Below are 17,500 nucleotides of genomic sequence, written 5' to 3'. Positions count from 1 at the left end.
CGGGCTTCTTGTTGCTGGTAACAGTCTGGATGATCCAGTCTGGCGTCCATTTCTCCCAGAAACACCTGAAACACTGCTTCATCTGAGCACAGGACACGTCTCCACTGTGTGATGCTCCATCCCAGACGCCTCCGAGCCCAGAGAAGCGCTTCTGGACAGTTTAATCTGTTCTACAACTGCAGCAGAGCTGGCCTGACACAACACGGCTGATCTGTTCAGTGTAGCGCTTACAGAACCAAGCAGAGCTACAGAGCAGGAGAGCATGCTGCAAACGCTGACAGTCTGTTAGTGATGCTGTAATGTGTGTGTGTGTGTGTGTGTGTGTGTGTGTGTGTGTGTGTGTGTGTGGTTGTGATTCAGGTGTTTCAGGGCTGTGGGATTCCTCGTCCAGTTCCTGGCAGAAACAAGCGTTCTGCTGCAGAAAGAGATGCAAAACCCAAATTCAGGAGCTTCAGAACCGAGGAGAAACCCAGCAGCGGCTCCGGGACGGACCTGGACCAACTGGTGCAACACTACACCATACACACACACTATTACACACACACTCTTACACAGGTAACGTGTGCTCGCTGTGCAGGTGCAGGAGCTGCAGGCGCGTCTGAAGCCGATGCGGGGCTTCTGGTTGGCCCTCCCACACACCATCTGCAGTGACGAACACACAGCAGCAGACGTCACTAACGAGGAGCAGTGCTGGAACGGGCAGACGCGCGGCAGGTGAGAGAGGGAGAGGGAGAGAGAAAGTGAGTGAGTATGTGTGTGTATGACGATAACATCGTGTGTGTGTGTGTGTGTGTGTGTGTGTGTGTGTGTGTGTGTGTGTGTGTGTGTGCGCGCGCGCGCAGGTACCTGCCAGCAGTCACTGCTGACGGTCTGCTGAATCAGCTCAATAACCCAGAGCTGGAGCTGGACGTCTCTCGGCCGGACACTCGCACGCGGCAGCTAATGATGGAGCTGCGCGCGGCTATACACACACTCCGACTCGCACAGCACGGACGAGACACACACTTCACAGACGGTGAGCTTTGTGTTTGAGGAGTTTCACACACCTGCTGCTATTACTGTTGAGCACAACCATCACCTGTGTGTGTGTGTGTGTGTGTGTGCGCGCGCGCAGGTGAGCTGGAGCCTGGCAGTGGCTCAGGGGGTGGAGCTAGCGAGCGGTTCAGTGATGATTGGCCAGGATACACTTCATTCTCTTCACCCAGAAATACTCCTGTGGACAAGCCACTCCGTCCACATGGCAGACCCCGCCCCAACGACTGGCTCCGCCCTCAAGACACCCCCACTAATAAAAAGAAAATCTGGCTAAATGGACGAAGCCAATCAGACGCGCTCAGACCTTCCCCTGCTCTGCCTCTGATGTTCTGCTTTACTCTCTGTCTGTGTCTGTAACACACACACACATGCATGCACACAGACACGTGTGCAGGCACGACACGCACAGACACAAAGACACGCACAGACACAAAGACACGCGCACACACACACGCACACACACGCACACGCAGCAGCAGCAGCAGCAGGATGGCCCGGTCGCTGCGTTCTCCTCATGTGCTCTTCTGTAGTGTTCTTCTGTTCTTCACGCTGTGCTGTATTCTGTGTTCTGACTCTGCTGATGTTCACGAGGAGCTGCTGATCTTCTCTATATGATGTCAGTGTTTTATTGAATGTAGTTCATTTATTTATGATTATTTATGATTAATGTAGCCTTGTGTACAGCGACTCAGCATGTTCAAGCACAATGACTGGCAGGAGTAAAATCACTCCAGATATAATGAATGTAGAGCTGATGATCTGCTGTGTGTGTGTGTGTGTGTGTGTGCGTGTGTGCGTGTGTGCGTGCGTGCGTGCGTGCGTGCGTGCGTGCGTGCGTGTGTGTGCGCCTGTGCGTGCCTGTGCGTGTGCATTCAGTGGTCAGAATGTCGATAAGATGACTCAGACTCAACTTTATTTTCCCGTTTAGGGAAACAATAATCTGGCATGGGTCTTGGGCTTTTCCAGGTGATTAAACAGGTAATTTAACAGTGGAAGATTAGCATCTTCAACTCCCCTGCTCTGTCTAAATGCAAACTGCAAACGATCAAACCTATCCTTTGAATACAATAAAATCTCACCTTTAATAATTCTCTCGAAACACTTCATAACTAATGAAGTAAGGGCAACAGGTCTAAAATCATGTAACTCCCGCAGAAACTTAGTTTTGGCTATAGGAACAGATTTCTTTTTAGATTTCAGGAACTCTTTGCAACGTAAGAGACTGAAGAGATGCAATGAAATATTTCAGAAAGTTGTTCAGCACATGTATGTAGCACCCTACCACCAATATTATCTGGGCCCGGGCTTTTTTAGTATTCTCTGAAAGAGGTCTTTGACTCTTCTAATGTCCTACTAATGTTTATGGATTTACTACATGAAAGGTGTTTTAAAATGTCATTTTCTGAAAATGTATGTAATTCCTCAACAAACTCTCTCACAGAACTATAATCATTTAAATTGGTTTCATTGCCCCCTCTATCTTCTTTACTCCCAGCCATTGAGTTCACATTTTGTCTGGCTGATCTTAAATTTTTGCTGCTAGACTGTTTCTGTATTTTCTCTACTTTACTTGTACACTGTTGAATCATGCTAATTAAACTACACTACTGAGATGTGTGTGTGTATGATAATATCACAATTGACATGATCTTTAGAGCAGTATCATCTCCAATAAACTGCATGAATCAGTTTGCCTGAGAGAAGACATTGACCTGTAAACACAGATTGTAAAGTACCACACTAAATCAGCTGTACTCCTCATAAACGGTAACCCCACAGAAATATTTTTGATCAGTAATAACAGTTTATTTGCTCAACACTTATTCTACACAATAAACTGACTACAATGCAGAAAAAATAAAACCAAAACATTAAAAAACGGCCGAGATATAAAGGATTAAACCTGACCGAAAGCACACTCAGCTGAGGACACACAGGATTGGTCAAAAAACACGAATACTAATGAGTCATTTGCATATGGTCTATTCTCTATTAAAACACGATTTTAAAGGGCTTCATAAGCTTAAATATGATAATCAAAGTATGGGAAAACAACCTAGACATCAGATAATCAAATTCTGAATAAAAATATACAAACAAGAACAAAGAAAAACACAAACAAAAAAATGGTCATCACCATTGCCGAAATGCTGCGTCTCAACACCTTGTCAATAGCCCAGACTCTCTTTTTCTTCAGGGTAATGCTCCCAACGGTTATCCCTGGTAAGGATGATGTCTGCTTGGTTCTTGCATTGCCTTAGAGGAGTCGTTTGGTAGAAGCATGATATATCTACAAAGATATATCCGCCAGACTGAACCTCGACCTGGCCTCTTAAATTTTTCAAGTCTAGGAATTAGTTGGAGGTCAGTAATATCTCTTTGAATACTTCCAGTCACATTTGTGGAATTATTTATTCATTTTAGATTTATTTAATTCCCTGGATGTTGACTGGAATTATTCTGGAGAAAATCAGCAGGGAGTGAGAAGGCAATGACCAGTTCATGGCCAACTCTTACTCCTGAATCTACCTGTTGGATTCAGCTGATTTGGGCAAGGGCTCTCCTGTTCCCTGGAGATATCTGGGGTTCTGGGGAGCCCAGTCTCTGGATTAGCCAGAGTAGGCCCCATAGAGAAACATCTTCAGACTCTTCTCGGGTGACCTGGGCAACCTTGCGGTGTTAACAAAAGGTCACTTGGGGGAGTGGTAAGTATTCAGCCTCCCTGGGTCCACTTGGACAGCACGCAGGGAAGGTGGCCGGGGGCGAACAGGCCTTAAATGAAGCCCAGTCTTCTACTGGTGATTAGCACCTCCACACATCAGCACATTGTGCATCAACACCACCTACACCAGTCATTCAAGAACTCTTCAAAAATCATCAATTCAAACATGAGAACTACTGAAGATTTGTTACCTCAGATTTTACTAGGATTAAGGTTAAGGAATAAGAATAGAACTTTCATAGGGACTCTTTAAAACACCAAATCTCAAATTATAACTTACAACTTTTCAGAATGACCAGATTTTCCCTCTTTAAGATCCATTATTTACATAGAAAGATTTAATATGAATTTATAACTCAAATTTGTTTATAAACTCCATGGGAAGATTTAAAATGTTTATTCTTCTTAAACTTGTAACCCAGAACTTTTCAGAAAAAAACCCTACATGCCTTCTCCAGAACATCTGTAGTGTATATGGATGTTTCAAAAATATGATCTTCTGTAACTCCTAGAACATCTAACCCCAGAACCTCTCAGTGAAAGTAACCACACTAAACTTTTACAATCTCAATTTCATGGGAATAGTTTGACCTTCACCTATAAATATTTCAACTTTACCTGTTCCAGTTTCCTCTTCAAAAATCTCAAATTTAAATGAAAACATCTCAAGTATCAAGAATTCCTTTTGGCAGTGAGGATCCTTTCAAATACAAAAGCCCTCACTTTAAGGCTTTCACTTAAGCAATGAAAATCAGTTTGCTTTTATTGTGAACTTTTTTTTTCTTTTCTCCCCACATAGTGTGATTGTAGAAGTTCCCAACTACACAATGGCATAGACTGTACACCTATTTCCAAAATGTATTTGTCAGACAGTACTCCGTCATTTGCAGTGGTCTCATAATAAAGTTACCCCTTTGGGAGATATTTCTGATGACTGGTTTAAAATCTGTCCAGAACCTTAAAACTCAATATAATTTGCCCAGCAGCTGCTTTGAGGTTTATTCACAATAAATCAGCTCTTTGGGCAGCTCAGTGCTCCGGGCATATGGGTTTACCTTGGTAATCTCTCAATGACCCATTCACTCTTTGCATAAATGAATTCTTCCTTAGTGGAATCTCCCTTATCTGCTTCATTTTCTTGAACATTCATATAAACTTCTATTACAACTGTTTGGACTAAGGATCTTTGAGGATGTGCATGCTTTATTTTCGCATCAGGTATGAGAAGTTTAAATCGGCTCAGTTTTCAGAGATTATTTTCGGTGTTTAATTTTCACTGCTGAAAGTAAAAACAATCAAGAAAAATCCATCCATGCTCAACTACACAAGCCCCAAACCAAGTGAGCCAGTTTGCCAACCGACCAAAGTAAAGGGGAAAAATAACCTCAAACCAGGCTCAGTTGGACATGACCATTTCTCCTCTGGCCAACTTCCTGTACAGAGCTGCAGTCTGGGCACCGGAGGCTGGAGAATGGTGGACCTCCATTGTGGAGAAGCTGCAGATGGGAGAGGTCAGCGGCTGGTGTACAGACTGACCCTTCAGGATCAATATGTAGACTCGTGGGTCACTAGGGTCTTGAATTAATCTCATGCTGTAATACACCAGGAGCTCCCTCAAATACTGGGCAGCTAAGGCATTGAGGGCTTTGTAGGTAAACAATAACATTGTAAATTAAATATTTAATAGTGAGTCAGTGCACCGATGAAAGAACTGGAGTAATGTGATTTCTTAGTTCTAGAAAGTACTCTAGCAGCTGCATTTTGAACCAGCTGCAGTTTGTTAGTGAGGCCGGCAGGGCATCCGCCTAGTAACTCATTACAGTAGTCTAACCGAGAGGTAATGAAAGCATGAATAAGCTTTTCTGCATCAGTTATTGATAGCTCGTCAAAGTTTGGCAACATTAAGATGAAGAAATTGAGTTTTACATATGCTTATTCTGGCCTTACACAGGTTGCTGTCAGAAATAGCCCCCAAATTACTGACTGAAGATGAGGACTAGTTTAGGGCACACTTGTCAGCTCTACAAAGCTGACCAATCACAGCTTGCTCTATTCATTGAGGTGTGCATCAGTGTCGGACTGCCACAGCAAGGGCTCTAACCATGCACAGGTTGTGCTGAAGCATACTCGTGTGCTTAATGCAGAAGTATAAATGCGCCTTTAGGAGTGCTGTTTCTGTGCTATGAGATTCTCTACATCCAGATTAAAATTTTTCGTAAACTTTAGCTGCTTTTCCACTCGCTGAATCGTTCTCTAAATGGAACTGCTCAATTTTGTGCCAAACTGGGCCAGGCAGCACTAATACAGTTATTTTCCACTCATGCTGCAACAGCTCTTTGAAACATTACACAACCCATCAGTAGTTGCCTTTAATGCAATGTAAACCGCTCCATTTGTTCAATTAAACTCAATAGCTAAAACACACTTTCAAGTTAAACAAAAGCAACCAAGTGACTAAACACTGCTATGCCGCTCATATTGTGGTGCTGCATATAGGTACATGTTACAGCACTTTTTTTTTAGAGGTCGTATGTTGCACGCCTCTGGCTAAATTTAATTTGGAGAGGAAATGACAATGTTACGATTGAAAATGTTTGCAGAGGAATAAATGTTTAAGATCTCTGAATATGACATAAAATTAAACTGATGCAACTAGTGCATTTGTATTACAATAGCAGAAATGTATGTTGGACGGGCCTTGTCAATTGAGCGGGCACTTTAACTAATGGCACTCAACTTTAATTTTTACAATCTATAAGTTGATTATAACGTGCTACATTTTGATGGTAAAATATAACCCTTTAAACCAGAGGTGTCAAACTAAATTCCTGGAGGGCTGAAGCCCTGCACAGTTTAGTTCCAACCCTGCTCCAACACTTACCTGTAGGTTTCAAACAAGCCTGAAGGACTCAATTAGTTTGATCAGGTGTGTTTAATTAGGGTTGGAACTAAACTGTGCAGAGCTGCGGCCCTTTTGGAACTGAGTTTGACACCCATGTTAAACAATAGCTGTTAAGTATTCAAACATTAAATGAATGCAGCAAGTGAAATAAACGGATTTGAAAATGCATCAGGATATAAAGATTTATTTATCAGCTTGACATTTTTAGAAAATTTTTGCATAGCTACCCAGTATATATTAAAGATCAGGAAACAAAACGAAAGTGTTACACAGCCCCATAAATGTCAAACGTGTGTATAACTAAATCACAATGGCCTACTGCTGAAATGCTGAATTTATTAGCATGTCAAAACCTAGTGATTATTTTGAGAGCAATGCCGACATTTATTAAATTAATTGATGTGACTAGTTTATTAGAGCATATATAGACTAAGACATCACACAACAGTACCTTGGACAGCAGTGCCACTAAAGCTTTAGAGCAAAGTAAAAAAAAAAAATTATTGAAAGTTGACTTTCTACCATAGGGTTCGATGATAAGCATTTCTTATTTGCTTTATTCGATGCACAGTAGGAAAGTCTGCATGTAGTCATTGGTTTAATTCTCTCCTGGATCAGAGCGAGATTTGTGCTACCAAATACAGTGCTGCGTGCAAAACTTGCGTCAGTCAGGCGAATTAAAGGTCTTAATGCTCAGGATGTCAATCAAATTAAACTCCCCATTAATAAAATAATAGGCTATTTCATTATTTTAGATGACTGGTTAGAAAATAAACCATGTATAAAACAAGTCCATGAAATAACGGAGTTATTACTTCTCTTCCAGATACTGCTCTATGGGTTAAACCCTTTTAAAACTATTGTTAGACAAGGCAGCACTAATATGGTTTTATTTTCCACTCATGCTGCAACAGCTCTTTGAAACCTTACACAACACATCAGTAGTTGCCTTTAATTCAATGTAAACCGCTCCGTTCAATTAAACTTAATAGCTGAGAACTTTCAAGTTAATAAAAACAAAAGCAACCAAGTGAAACACTGCTATGCCGCTCTCATATAGTGGTGCTGCATATAGGTAATGTTACAGCACCCTTTTTTAGAGGTCATGTTGCGCGCCTCTGGCTAAATTTAATTTGGAGGGGAAATGACATGTAACAATTGAAAATGTTTGCAGGGGGAATAAGTATTTAAGATTTCTGAACTTAACATAAAATTAAACTAATGCAACAGTGCATTTGTATTACAATAGCAGAAATACATTTTGGATGGGCCTTGTCAAAAGTGAGCGGGCACTTTAATGACACTTTATTACAATCTATAAGTTGATTATACATGTTGATGGTAAAATATAACCCTTTAAACCAGGGGTGTCAACTAGATTCCTGGAGGGCTGAAGCCCTCCACAGTTTAGTTCCAACCCTGCTCCAACACTTACCTGTAGGTTTCAAACAAGCCTGAAGGACTCAATTAGTTTGATCAGGTGTGTTTAATTAGGGTTGGAACTAAACTGTGCAGAACTGCGGCCATTTTGGAACTGAGTTTGACACTTGTTTTAAACAATGGCTGTTAAGTATTCAAACATTAAGCCCTGACATCAACACGCATAATCTCTCAGCACGGTTGTCTAACCATGCTTAGAATTCCAGGCTGAGAACAGTTTGTAATCGTGCTACATGGTTTCAGGCTCAGAGGAGAAACCACTAACTGTACTGAAGGGTTCGTACAACAGTTTGGCATAATAGTGGGAAAGCAGTTATTTCTTTGTTAAAAAAAAGTTAAGCAGATGACCTTTTTTAAAGCATCTTTGATAGAATATTAGACTCTTTAAAACCTGTTTTTTCTAATTTAGCATTAAGCATTTTTTTAAAGAGGCTAAGTGACTGCTATTGCAAATTTTTAGGAATCTTCTATAAGTAGGGATTAATTAAACAACTATTCTTTGATCATAAGTACCCAGCATTTTGAATAGTGAATTTACTTTTTCTGGACTGGAATATTGCCCTGACCCCTACACGTAACGACAAGGGTTTCTTTTTTTCTTTGCTTTTAAATGAGTTTAGATGAAGCTTTGATCTATAGAAAGGGGAGGAAAAAATGGCAATTTAATCTTAACTTAAAGATGAACCCTAACTCTTTGTTCACCTCTGTCCTGTCCCATATGGACTGTGGGGATGGACTGAAGACTGGTGTGTGAACCTGAAGGCCAGAAAGGCTGGCAGTGCATGGCCTAAAAAGGCCAAACATCCTTAGGTTCCTCATTCCGAACTGTCAAGTAGAAAAATAGCAGCAAATATGACCTAACATCGGTAGTAACTAAATTTAATGTGGATGATACAGCCCTAACCAACCCCCACCCCTAAACAACAGTAAGCTTGGCATGTATTTGGATCATGTTCATACGTTTTATAAATTGAAACTGCTCTAACCCAACCAAAAGGAGTTTGATTTATATGGATATTTTAATGTCAGATCATCTATTGAATCTTTCATATGCATCATGGTTTCATTTGTATCTACATCTTGGTCATCTGGATTTCCTTAGTGCAGTCTTTGAAAACTCTTAACAGTTTAACTATCCCTTTCCCCCCCCTCTCTCTCTTCGAACACTAGCCTTATCTTGGATCGATGTCATCTACTTGGATACCATGTCACTTGAATCATCATTTTATTCCCATCCACACACCAATGATGGATCTTTCACCAAGATTATTCAATGTTCAGTTCTTTCTTGCATTCTTAACCAGCAGTTTGAATCCTCATCTACTTTTTTGTAGACCAAAATATACCACTGTCTTACACCTTATACTAACTACAAGGGTTTCTCAACCAATCCTAAACTTCTCAGAGCAACAAATCATTTCTTAAAGCATTGAAGGACAATTGACTAAACCTTGTTTACCCTTAAGTCAAACCTAATTGTAAATAACAACCTTCCCTCAAACTTAACCCTAAAACCAGATGTTTTGTAAATGAAGAACATAAAACAGTTTTAACACACAACCCTAAACAAAATCTGGTCAGTTAGGGTTAGGGTTAGGGTTAGGGTTAGGGTTAGGGTTAGGGTTAGGGTTAGGGTTAGGGTTAGGGTTAGGGTTAGGGTTAGGGTTAGGGTTAGGGTTAGGGTTAGGGTTAGGGTTAGGGTTAGGGTTAGGGTTAGGGTTAGGGTTAGGGTTAGGGTTAGGGTTAGGGTTAGGGTTAGGGTTAGGGTTAGGGTTAGGGTTAGGGTTAGGGTTAGGGTTAGGGTTAGGGTTAGGGTTAGGGTTAGGGTTAGGGTTAGGGTTAGGGTTAGGGTTAGGGTTAGGGTTAGGGTTAGGGTTAGGGTTAGGGTTAGGGTTAGGGTTAGGGTTAGGGTTAGGGTTAGGGTTAGGGTTAGGGTTAGGGTTAGGGTTAGGGTTAGGGTTAGGGTTAGGGTTAGGGTTAGGGTTAGGGTTAGGGTTAGGGTTAGGGTTAGGGTTAGGGTTAGGGTTAGGGTTAGGGTTAGGGTTAGGGTTAGGGTTAGGGTTAGGGTTAGGGTTAGGGTTAGGGTTAGGGTTAGGGTTAGGGTTAGGGTTAGGGTTAGGGTTAGGGTTAGGGTTAGGGTTAGGGTTAGGGTTAGGGTTAGGGTTAGGGTTAGGGTTAGGGTTAGGGTTAGGGTTAGGGTTAGGGTTAGGGTTAGGGTTAGGGTTAGGGTTAGGGTTAGGGTTAGGGTTAGGGTTAGGGTTAGGGTTAGGGTTAGGGTTAGGGTTAGGGTTAGGGTTAGGGTTAGGGTTAGGGTTAGGGTTAGGGTTAGGGTTAGGGTTAGGGTTAGGGTTAGGGTTAGGGTTAGGGTTAGGGTTAGGGTTAGGGTTAGGGTTAGGGTTAGGGTTAGGGTTAGGGTTAGGGTTAGGGTTAGGGTTAGGGTTAGGGTTAGGGTTAGGGTTAGGGTTAGGGTTAGGGTTAGGGTTAGGGTTAGGGTTAGGGTTAGGGTTAGGGTTAGGGTTAGGGTTAGGGTTAGGGTTAGGGTTAGGGTTAGGGTTAGGGTTAGGGTTAGGGTTAGGGTTAGGGTTAGGGTTAGGGTTAGGGTTAGGGTTAGGGTTAGGGTTAGGGTTAGGGTTAGGGTTAGGGTTAGGGTTAGGGTTAGGGTTAGGGTTAGGGTTAGGGTTAGGGTTAGGGTTAGGGTTAGGGTTAGGGTTAGGGTTAGGGTTAGGGTTAGGGTTAGGGTTAGGGTTAGGGTTAGGGTTAGGGTTAGGGTTAGGGTTAGGGTTAGGGTTAGGGTTAGGGTTAGGGTTAGGGTTAGGGTTAGGGTTAGGGTTAGGGTTAGGGTTAGGGTTAGGGTTAGGGTTAGGGTTAGGGTTAGGGTTAGGGTTAGGGTTAGGGTTAGGGTTAGGGTTAGGGTTAGGGTTAGGGTTAGGGTTAGGGTTAGGGTTAGGGTTAGGGTTAGGGTTAGGGTTAGGGTTAGGGTTAGGGTTAGGGTTAGGGTTAGGGTTAGGGTTAGGGTTAGGGTTAGGGTTAGGGTTAGGGTTAGGGTTAGGGTTAGGGTTAGGGTTAGGGTTAGGGTTAGGGTTAGGGTTAGGGTTAGGGTTAGGGTTAGGGTTAGGGTTAGGGTTAGGGTTAGGGTTAGGGTTAGGGTTAGGGTTAGGGTTAGGGTTAGGGTTAGGGTTAGGGTTAGGGTTAGGGTTAGGGTTAGGGTTAGGGTTAGGGTTAGGGTTAGGGTTAGGGTTAGGGTTAGGGTTAGGGTTAGGGTTAGGGTTAGGGTTAGGGTTAGGGTTAGGGTTAGGGTTAGGGTTAGGGTTAGGGTTAGGGTTAGGGTTAGGGTTAGGGTTAGGTTAGGGTTAGGGTTAGGGTTAGGGTTAGGGTTAGGGTTAGGGTTAGGGTTAGGGTTAGGGTTAGGGTTAGGGTTAGGGTTAGGGTTAGGGTTAGGGTTAGGGTTAGGGTTAGGGTTAGGGTTAGGGTTAGGGTTAGGGTTAGGGTTAGGGTTAGGGTTAGGGTTAGGGTTAGGGTTAGGGTTAGGGTTAGGGTTAGGGTTAGGGTTAGGGTTAGGGTTAGGGTTAGGGTTAGGGTTAGGGTTAGGTTAGGGTTAGGGTTAGGGTTAGGGTTAGGGTGGGTTAGGGTTAGGGTTAGGGTTAGGGTTAGGGTTAGGGTTAGGGTTAGGTTAGGGTTAGGGTTAGGGTTAGGTTAGGGTTAGGGTTAGGGTTAGGGTTAGGGTTAGGGTTAGGGTTAGGGTTAGGGTTAGGGTTAGGGTTAGGGTTAGGGTTAGGGTTAGGGTTAGGGTTAGGGTTAGGGTTAGGGTTAGGGTTAGGGTTAGGGTTAGGGTTAGGGTTAGGGTTAGGGTTAGGGTTAGGGTTAGGGTTAGGGTTAGGGTTAGGGTTAGGGTTAGGGTTAGGGTTAGGGTTAGGGTTAGGGTTAGGGTTAGGGTTAGGGTTAGGGTTAGGGTTAGGGTTAGGGTTAGGGTTAGGGTTAGGGTTAGGGTTAGGGTTAGGGTTAGGGTTAGGGTTAGGGTTAGGGTTAGGGTTAGGGTTAGGGTTAGGGTTAGGGTTAGGGTTAGGGTTAGGGTTAGGGTTAGGGTTAGGGTTAGGGTTAGGGTTAGGGTTAGGGTTAGGGTTAGGGTTAGGGTTAGGGTTAGGGTTAGGGTTAGGGTTAGGGTTAGGGTTAGGGTTAGGGTTAGGGTTAGGGTTAGGGTTAGGGTTAGGGTTAGGGTTAGGGTTAGGGTTAGGGTTAGGGTTAGGGTTAGGGTTAGGGTTAGGGTTAGGGTTAGGGTTAGGGTTAGGGTTAGGGTTAGGGTTAGGGTTAGGGTTAGGGTTAGGGTTAGGGTTAGGGTTAGGGTTAGGGTTAGGGTTAGGGTTAGGGTTAGGGTTAGGGTTAGGGTTAGGGTTAGGGTTAGGGTTAGGGTTAGGGTTAGGGTTAGGGTTAGGGTTAGGGTTAGGGTTAGGGTTAGGGTTAGGGTTAGGGTTAGGGTTAGGGTTAGGGTTAGGGTTAGGGTTAGGGTTAGGGTTAGGGTTAGGGTTAGGGTTAGGGTTAGGGTTAGGGTTAGGGTTAGGGTTAGGGTTAGGGTTAGGGTTAGGGTTAGGGTTAGGGTTAGGGTTAGGGTTAGGGTTAGGGTTAGGGTTAGGGTTAGGGTTAGGGTTAGGGTTAGGGTTAGGGTTAGGGTTAGGGTTAGGGTTAGGGTTAGGGTTAGGGTTAGGGTTAGGGTTAGGGTTAGGGTTAGGGTTAGGGTTAGGGTTAGGGTTAGGGTTAGGGTTAGGGTTAGGGTTAGGGTTAGGGTTAGGGTTAGGGTTAGGGTTAGGGTTAGGGTTAGGGTTAGGGTTAGGGTTAGGGTTAGGGTTAGGGTTAGGGTTAGGGTTAGGGTTAGGGTTAGGGTTAGGGTTAGGGTTAGGGTTAGGGTTAGGGTTAGGGTTAGGGTTAGGGTTAGGGTTAGGGTTAGGGTTAGGGTTAGGGTTAGGGTTAGGGTTAGGGTTAGGGTTAGGGTTAGGGTTAGGGTTAGGGTTAGGGTTAGGGTTAGGGTTAGGGTTAGGGTTAGGGTTAGGGTTAGGGTTAGGGTTAGGGTTAGGGTTAGGGTTAGGGTTAGGGTTAGGGTTAGGGTTAGGGTTAGGGTTAGGGTTAGGGTTAGGGTTAGGGTTAGGGTTAGGGTTAGGGTTAGGGTTAGGGTTAGGGTTAGGGTTAGGGTTAGGGTTAGGGTTAGGGTTAGGGTTAGGGTTAGGGTTAGGGTTAGGGTTAGGGTTAGGGTTAGGGTTAGGGTTAGGGTTAGGGTTAGGGTTAGGGTTAGGGTTAGGGTTAGGGTTAGGGTTAGGGTTAGGGTTAGGGTTAGGGTTAGGGTTAGGGTTAGGGTTAGGGTTAGGGTTAGGGTTAGGGTTAGGGTTAGGGTTAGGGTTAGGGTTAGGGTTAGGGTTAGGGTTAGGGTTAGGGTTAGGGTTAGGGTTAGGGTTAGGGTTAGGGTTAGGGTTAGGGTTAGGGTTAGGGTTAGGGTTAGGGTTAGGGTTAGGGTTAGGGTTAGGGTTAGGGTTAGGGTTAGGGTTAGGGTTAGGGTTAGGGTTAGGGTTAGGGTTAGGGTTAGGGTTAGGGTTAGGGTTAGGGTTAGGGTTAGGGTTAGGGTTAGGGTTAGGGTTAGGGTTAGGGTTAGGGTTAGGGTTAGGGTTAGGGTTAGGGTTAGGGTTAGGGTTAGGGTTAGGGTTAGGGTTAGGGTTAGGGTTAGGGTTAGGGTTAGGGTTAGGGTTAGGGTTAGGGTTAGGGTTAGGGTTAGGGTTAGGGTTAGGGTTAGGGTTAGGGTTAGGGTTAGGGTTAGGGTTAGGGTTAGGGTTAGGGTTAGGGTTAGGGTTAGGGTTAGGGTTAGGGTTAGGGTTAGGGTTAGGGTTAGGGTTAGGGTTAGGGTTAGGGTTAGGGTTAGGGTTAGGGTTAGGGTTAGGGTTAGGGTTAGGGTTAGGGTTAGGGTTAGGGTTAGGGTTAGGGTTAGGGTTAGGGTTAGGGTTAGGGTTAGGGTTAGGGTTAGGGTTAGGGTTAGGGTTAGGGTTAGGGTTAGGGTTAGGGTTAGGGTTAGGGTTAGGGTTAGGGTTAGGGTTAGGGTTAGGGTTAGGGTTAGGGTTAGGGTTAGGGTTAGGGTTAGGGTTAGGGTTAGGGTTAGGGTTAGGGTTAGGGTTAGGGTTAGGGTTAGGGTTAGGGTTAGGGTTAGGGTTAGGGTTAGGGTTAGGGTTAGGGTTAGGGTTAGGGTTAGGGTTAGGGTTAGGGTTAGGGTTAGGGTTAGGGTTAGGGTTAGGGTTAGGGTTAGGGTTAGGGTTAGGGTTAGGGTTAGGGTTAGGGTTAGGGTTAGGGTTAGGGTTAGGGTTAGGGTTAGGGTTAGGGTTAGGGTTAGGGTTAGGGTTAGGGTTAGGGTTAGGGTTAGGGTTAGGGTTAGGGTTAGGGTTAGGGTTAGGGTTAGGGTTAGGGTTAGGGTTAGGGTTAGGGTTAGGGTTAGGGTTAGGGTTAGGGTTAGGGTTAGGGTTAGGGTTAGGGTTAGGGTAGGGTTAGGGTTAGGGTTAGGGTTAGGGTTAGGGTTAGGGTTAGGGTTAGGGTTAGGGTTAGGGTTAGGGTTAGGGTTAGGGTTAGGGTTAGGGTTAGGGTTAGGGTTAGGGTTAGGGTTAGGGTTAGGGTTAGGGTTAGGGTTAGGGTTAGGGTTAGGGTTAGGGTTAGGGTTAGGGTTAGGGTTAGGGTTAGGGTTAGGGTTAGGGTTAGGGTTAGGGTTAGGGTTAGGGTTAGGGTTAGGGTTAGGGTTAGGGTTAGGGTTAGGGTTAGGGTTAGGGTTAGGGTTAGGGTTAGGGTTAGGGTTAGGGTTAGGGTTAGGGTTAGGGTTAGGGTTAGGGTTAGGGTTAGGGTTAGGGTTAGGGTTAGGGTTAGGGTTAGGGTTAGGGTTAGGGTTAGGGTTAGGGTTAGGGTTAGGGTTAGGGTTAGGGTTAGGGTTAGGGTTAGGGTTAGGGTTAGGGTTAGGGTTAGGGTTAGGGTTAGGGTTAGGGTTAGGGTTAGGGTTAGGGTTAGGGTTAGGGTTAGGGTTAGGGTTAGGGTTAGGGTTAGGGTTAGGGTTAGGGTTAGGGTTAGGGTTAGGGTTAGGGTTAGGGTTAGGGTTAGGGTTAGGGTTAGGGTTAGGGTTAGGGTTAGGGTTAGGGTTAGGGTTAGGGTTAGGGTTAGGGTTAGGGTTAGGGTTAGGGTTAGGGTTAGGGTTAGGGTTAGGGTTAGGGTTAGGGTTAGGGTTAGGGTTAGGGTTAGGGTTAGGGTTAGGGTTAGGGTTAGGGTTAGGGTTAGGGTTAGGGTTAGGGTTAGGGTTAGGGTTAGGGTTAGGGTTAGGGTTAGGGTTAGGGTTAGGGTTAGGGTTAGGGTTAGGGTTAGGGTTAGGGTTAGGGTTAGGGTTAGGGTTAGGGTTAGGGTTAGGGTTAGGGTTAGGGTTAGGGTTAGGGTTAGGGTTAGGGTTAGGGTTAGGGTTAGGGTTAGGGTTAGGGTTAGGGTTAGGGTTAGGGTTAGGGTTAGGGTTAGGGTTAGGGTTAGGGTTAGGGTTAGGGTTAGGGTTAGGGTTAGGGTTAGGGTTAGGGTTAGGGTTAGGGTTAGGGTTAGGGTTAGGGTTAGGGTTAGGGTTAGGGTTAGGGTTAGGGTTAGGGTTAGGGTTAGGGTTAGGGTTAGGGTTAGGGTTAGGGTTAGGGTTAGGGTTAGGGTTAGGGTTAGGGTTAGGGTTAGGGTTAGGGTTAGGTTAGGGTTAGGGTTAGGGTTAGGGTTAGGGTTAGGGTTAGGGTTAGGGTTAGGGTTAGGGTTAGGGTTAGGGTTAGGGTTAGGGTTAGGGTTAGGGTTAGGGTTAGGGTTAGGGTTAGGGTTAGGGTTAGGGTTAGGGTTAGGGTTAGGGTTAGGGTTAGGGTTAGGGTTAGGGTTAGGGTTAGGGTTAGGGTTAGGGTTAGGGTTAGGGTTAGGGTTAGGGTTAGGGTTAGGGTTAGGGTTAGGGTTAGGGTTAGGGTTAGGGTTAGGGTTAGGGTTAGGGTTAGGGTTAGGGTTAGGGTTAGGGTTAGGGTTAGGGTTAGGGTTAGGGTTAGGGTTAGGGTTAGGGTTAGGGTTAGGGTTAGGGTTAGGGTTAGGGTTAGGGTTAGGGTTAGGGTTAGGGTTAGGGTTAGGGTTAGGGTTAGGGTTAGGGTTAGGGTTAGGGTTAGGGTTAGGGTTAGGGTTAGGGTTAGGGTTAGGTTAGGGTTAGGGTTAGGGTTAGGGTTAGGGTTAGGGTTAGGGTTAGGGTTAGGGTTAGGGTTAGGGTTAGGGTTAGGGTTAGGGTTAGGGTTAGGGTTAGGGTTAGGGTTAGGGTTAGGGTTAGGGTTAGGGTTAGGGTTAGGGTTAGGGTTAGGGTTAGGGTTAGGGTTAGGGTTAGGGTTAGGGTTAGGGTTAGGGTTAGGGTTAGGGTTAGGGTTAGGGTTAGGGTTAGGGTTAGGGTTAGGGTTAGGGTTAGGGTTAGGGTTAGGGTTAGGGTTAGGGTTAGGGTTAGGGTTAGGGTTAGGGTTAGGGTTAGGGTTAGGGTTAGGGTTAGGGTTAGGGTTAGGGTTAGGGTTAGGGTTAGGGTTARGGTTAGGGTTAGGGTTAGGGTTAGGGTTAGGGTTAGGGTTAGGGTTAGGGTTAGGGTTAGGGTTAGGGTTAGGGTTAGGGTTAGGGTTAGGGTTAGGGTTAGGGTTAGGGTTAGGGTTAGGGTTAGGGTTAGGGTTAGGGTTAGGGTTAGGGTTAGGGTTAGGGTTAGGGTTAGGGTTAGGGTTAGGGTTAGGGTTAGGGTTAGGGTTAGGGTTAGGGTTAGGGTTAGGGTTAGGGTTAGGGTTAGGGTTAGGGTTAGGGTTAGGGTTAGGGTTAGGGTTAGGGTTAGGGTTAGGGTTAGGGTTAGGGTTAGGGTTAGGGTTAGGGTTAGGGTTAGGGTTAGGGTTAGGGTTAGGGTTAGGGTTAGGGTTAGGGTTAGGGTTAGGGTTAGGGTTAGGGTTAGGGTTAGGGTTAGGGTTAGGGTTAGGGTTAGGGTTAGGGTTAGGGTTAGGGTTAGGGTTAGGGTTAGGGTTAGGGTTAGGGTTAGGGTTAGGGTTAGGGTTAGGGTTAGGGTTAGGGTTAGGGTTAGGGTTAGGGTTAGGGTTAGGGTTAGGGTTAGGGTTAGGGTTAGGGTTAGGGTTAGGGTTAGGGTTAGGGTTAGGGTTAGGGTTAGGGTTAGGGTTAGGGTTAGGGTTAGGGTTAGGGTTAGGGTTAGGGTTAGGGTTAGGGTTAGGGTTAGGGTTAGGGTTAGGGTTAGGGTTAGGGTTAGGGTTAGGGTTAGGGTTAGGGTTAGGGTTAGGGTTAGGGTTAGGGTTAGGGTTAGGGTTAGGGTTAGGGTTAGGGTTAGGGTTAGGGTTAGGGTTAGGGTTAGGGTTAGGGTTAGGGTTAGG

General features: G+C 45.0%; 1 protein-coding gene and 2 long non-coding RNA genes across 5 annotated transcripts in view; 2 read left to right on the top strand and 1 right to left on the bottom strand.

Moving 5' to 3' along the window:
* gpc2 (glypican 2) overlaps positions 1-2,119 on the top strand; it is a 9,235-nt gene extending 7,116 nt beyond the window's left edge. For 2 of the 3 annotated variants that reach the window (XM_073921392.1, XM_073921391.1), the window contains exons 8-11: positions 361-504; positions 578-714; positions 843-1,015; positions 1,115-2,119. In XM_073921392.1, coding sequence (XP_073777493.1) covers positions 361-504; positions 578-714; positions 843-1,015; positions 1,115-1,392 — 732 coding nt within the window. In that variant the 3' untranslated portion in view covers positions 1,393-2,119. 3 annotated transcript variants of the gene reach the window in all.
* A 1,111-nt stretch (positions 2,120-3,230) lies between these two features.
* Positions 3,231-6,901, top strand: LOC141377632 (uncharacterized). The gene is made up of 2 exons (XR_012390071.1): positions 3,231-6,569; positions 6,698-6,901. It is a non-coding gene; the product is annotated as an uncharacterized lncRNA (long non-coding RNA).
* On the bottom strand, positions 3,231-9,779 carry LOC141377631 (uncharacterized). The gene is made up of 2 exons (XR_012390070.1): positions 6,712-9,779; positions 3,231-6,585 (listed from the first exon to the last, which is right to left on the bottom strand). It is a non-coding gene; the product is annotated as an uncharacterized lncRNA (long non-coding RNA).
* Positions 9,780-17,500: the final 7,721 nt, after the last annotated feature.

This window comes from Danio rerio, chromosome 14 (assembly GCF_049306965.1).
Source record: "Danio rerio strain Tuebingen ecotype United States chromosome 14, GRCz12tu, whole genome shotgun sequence".
Classification (NCBI taxonomy): domain Eukaryota; kingdom Metazoa; phylum Chordata; class Actinopteri; order Cypriniformes; family Danionidae; genus Danio; species Danio rerio.
Note: the sequence above shows the minus strand (reverse complement) of the source record. Positions and strands in the feature narration are given on the sequence as shown.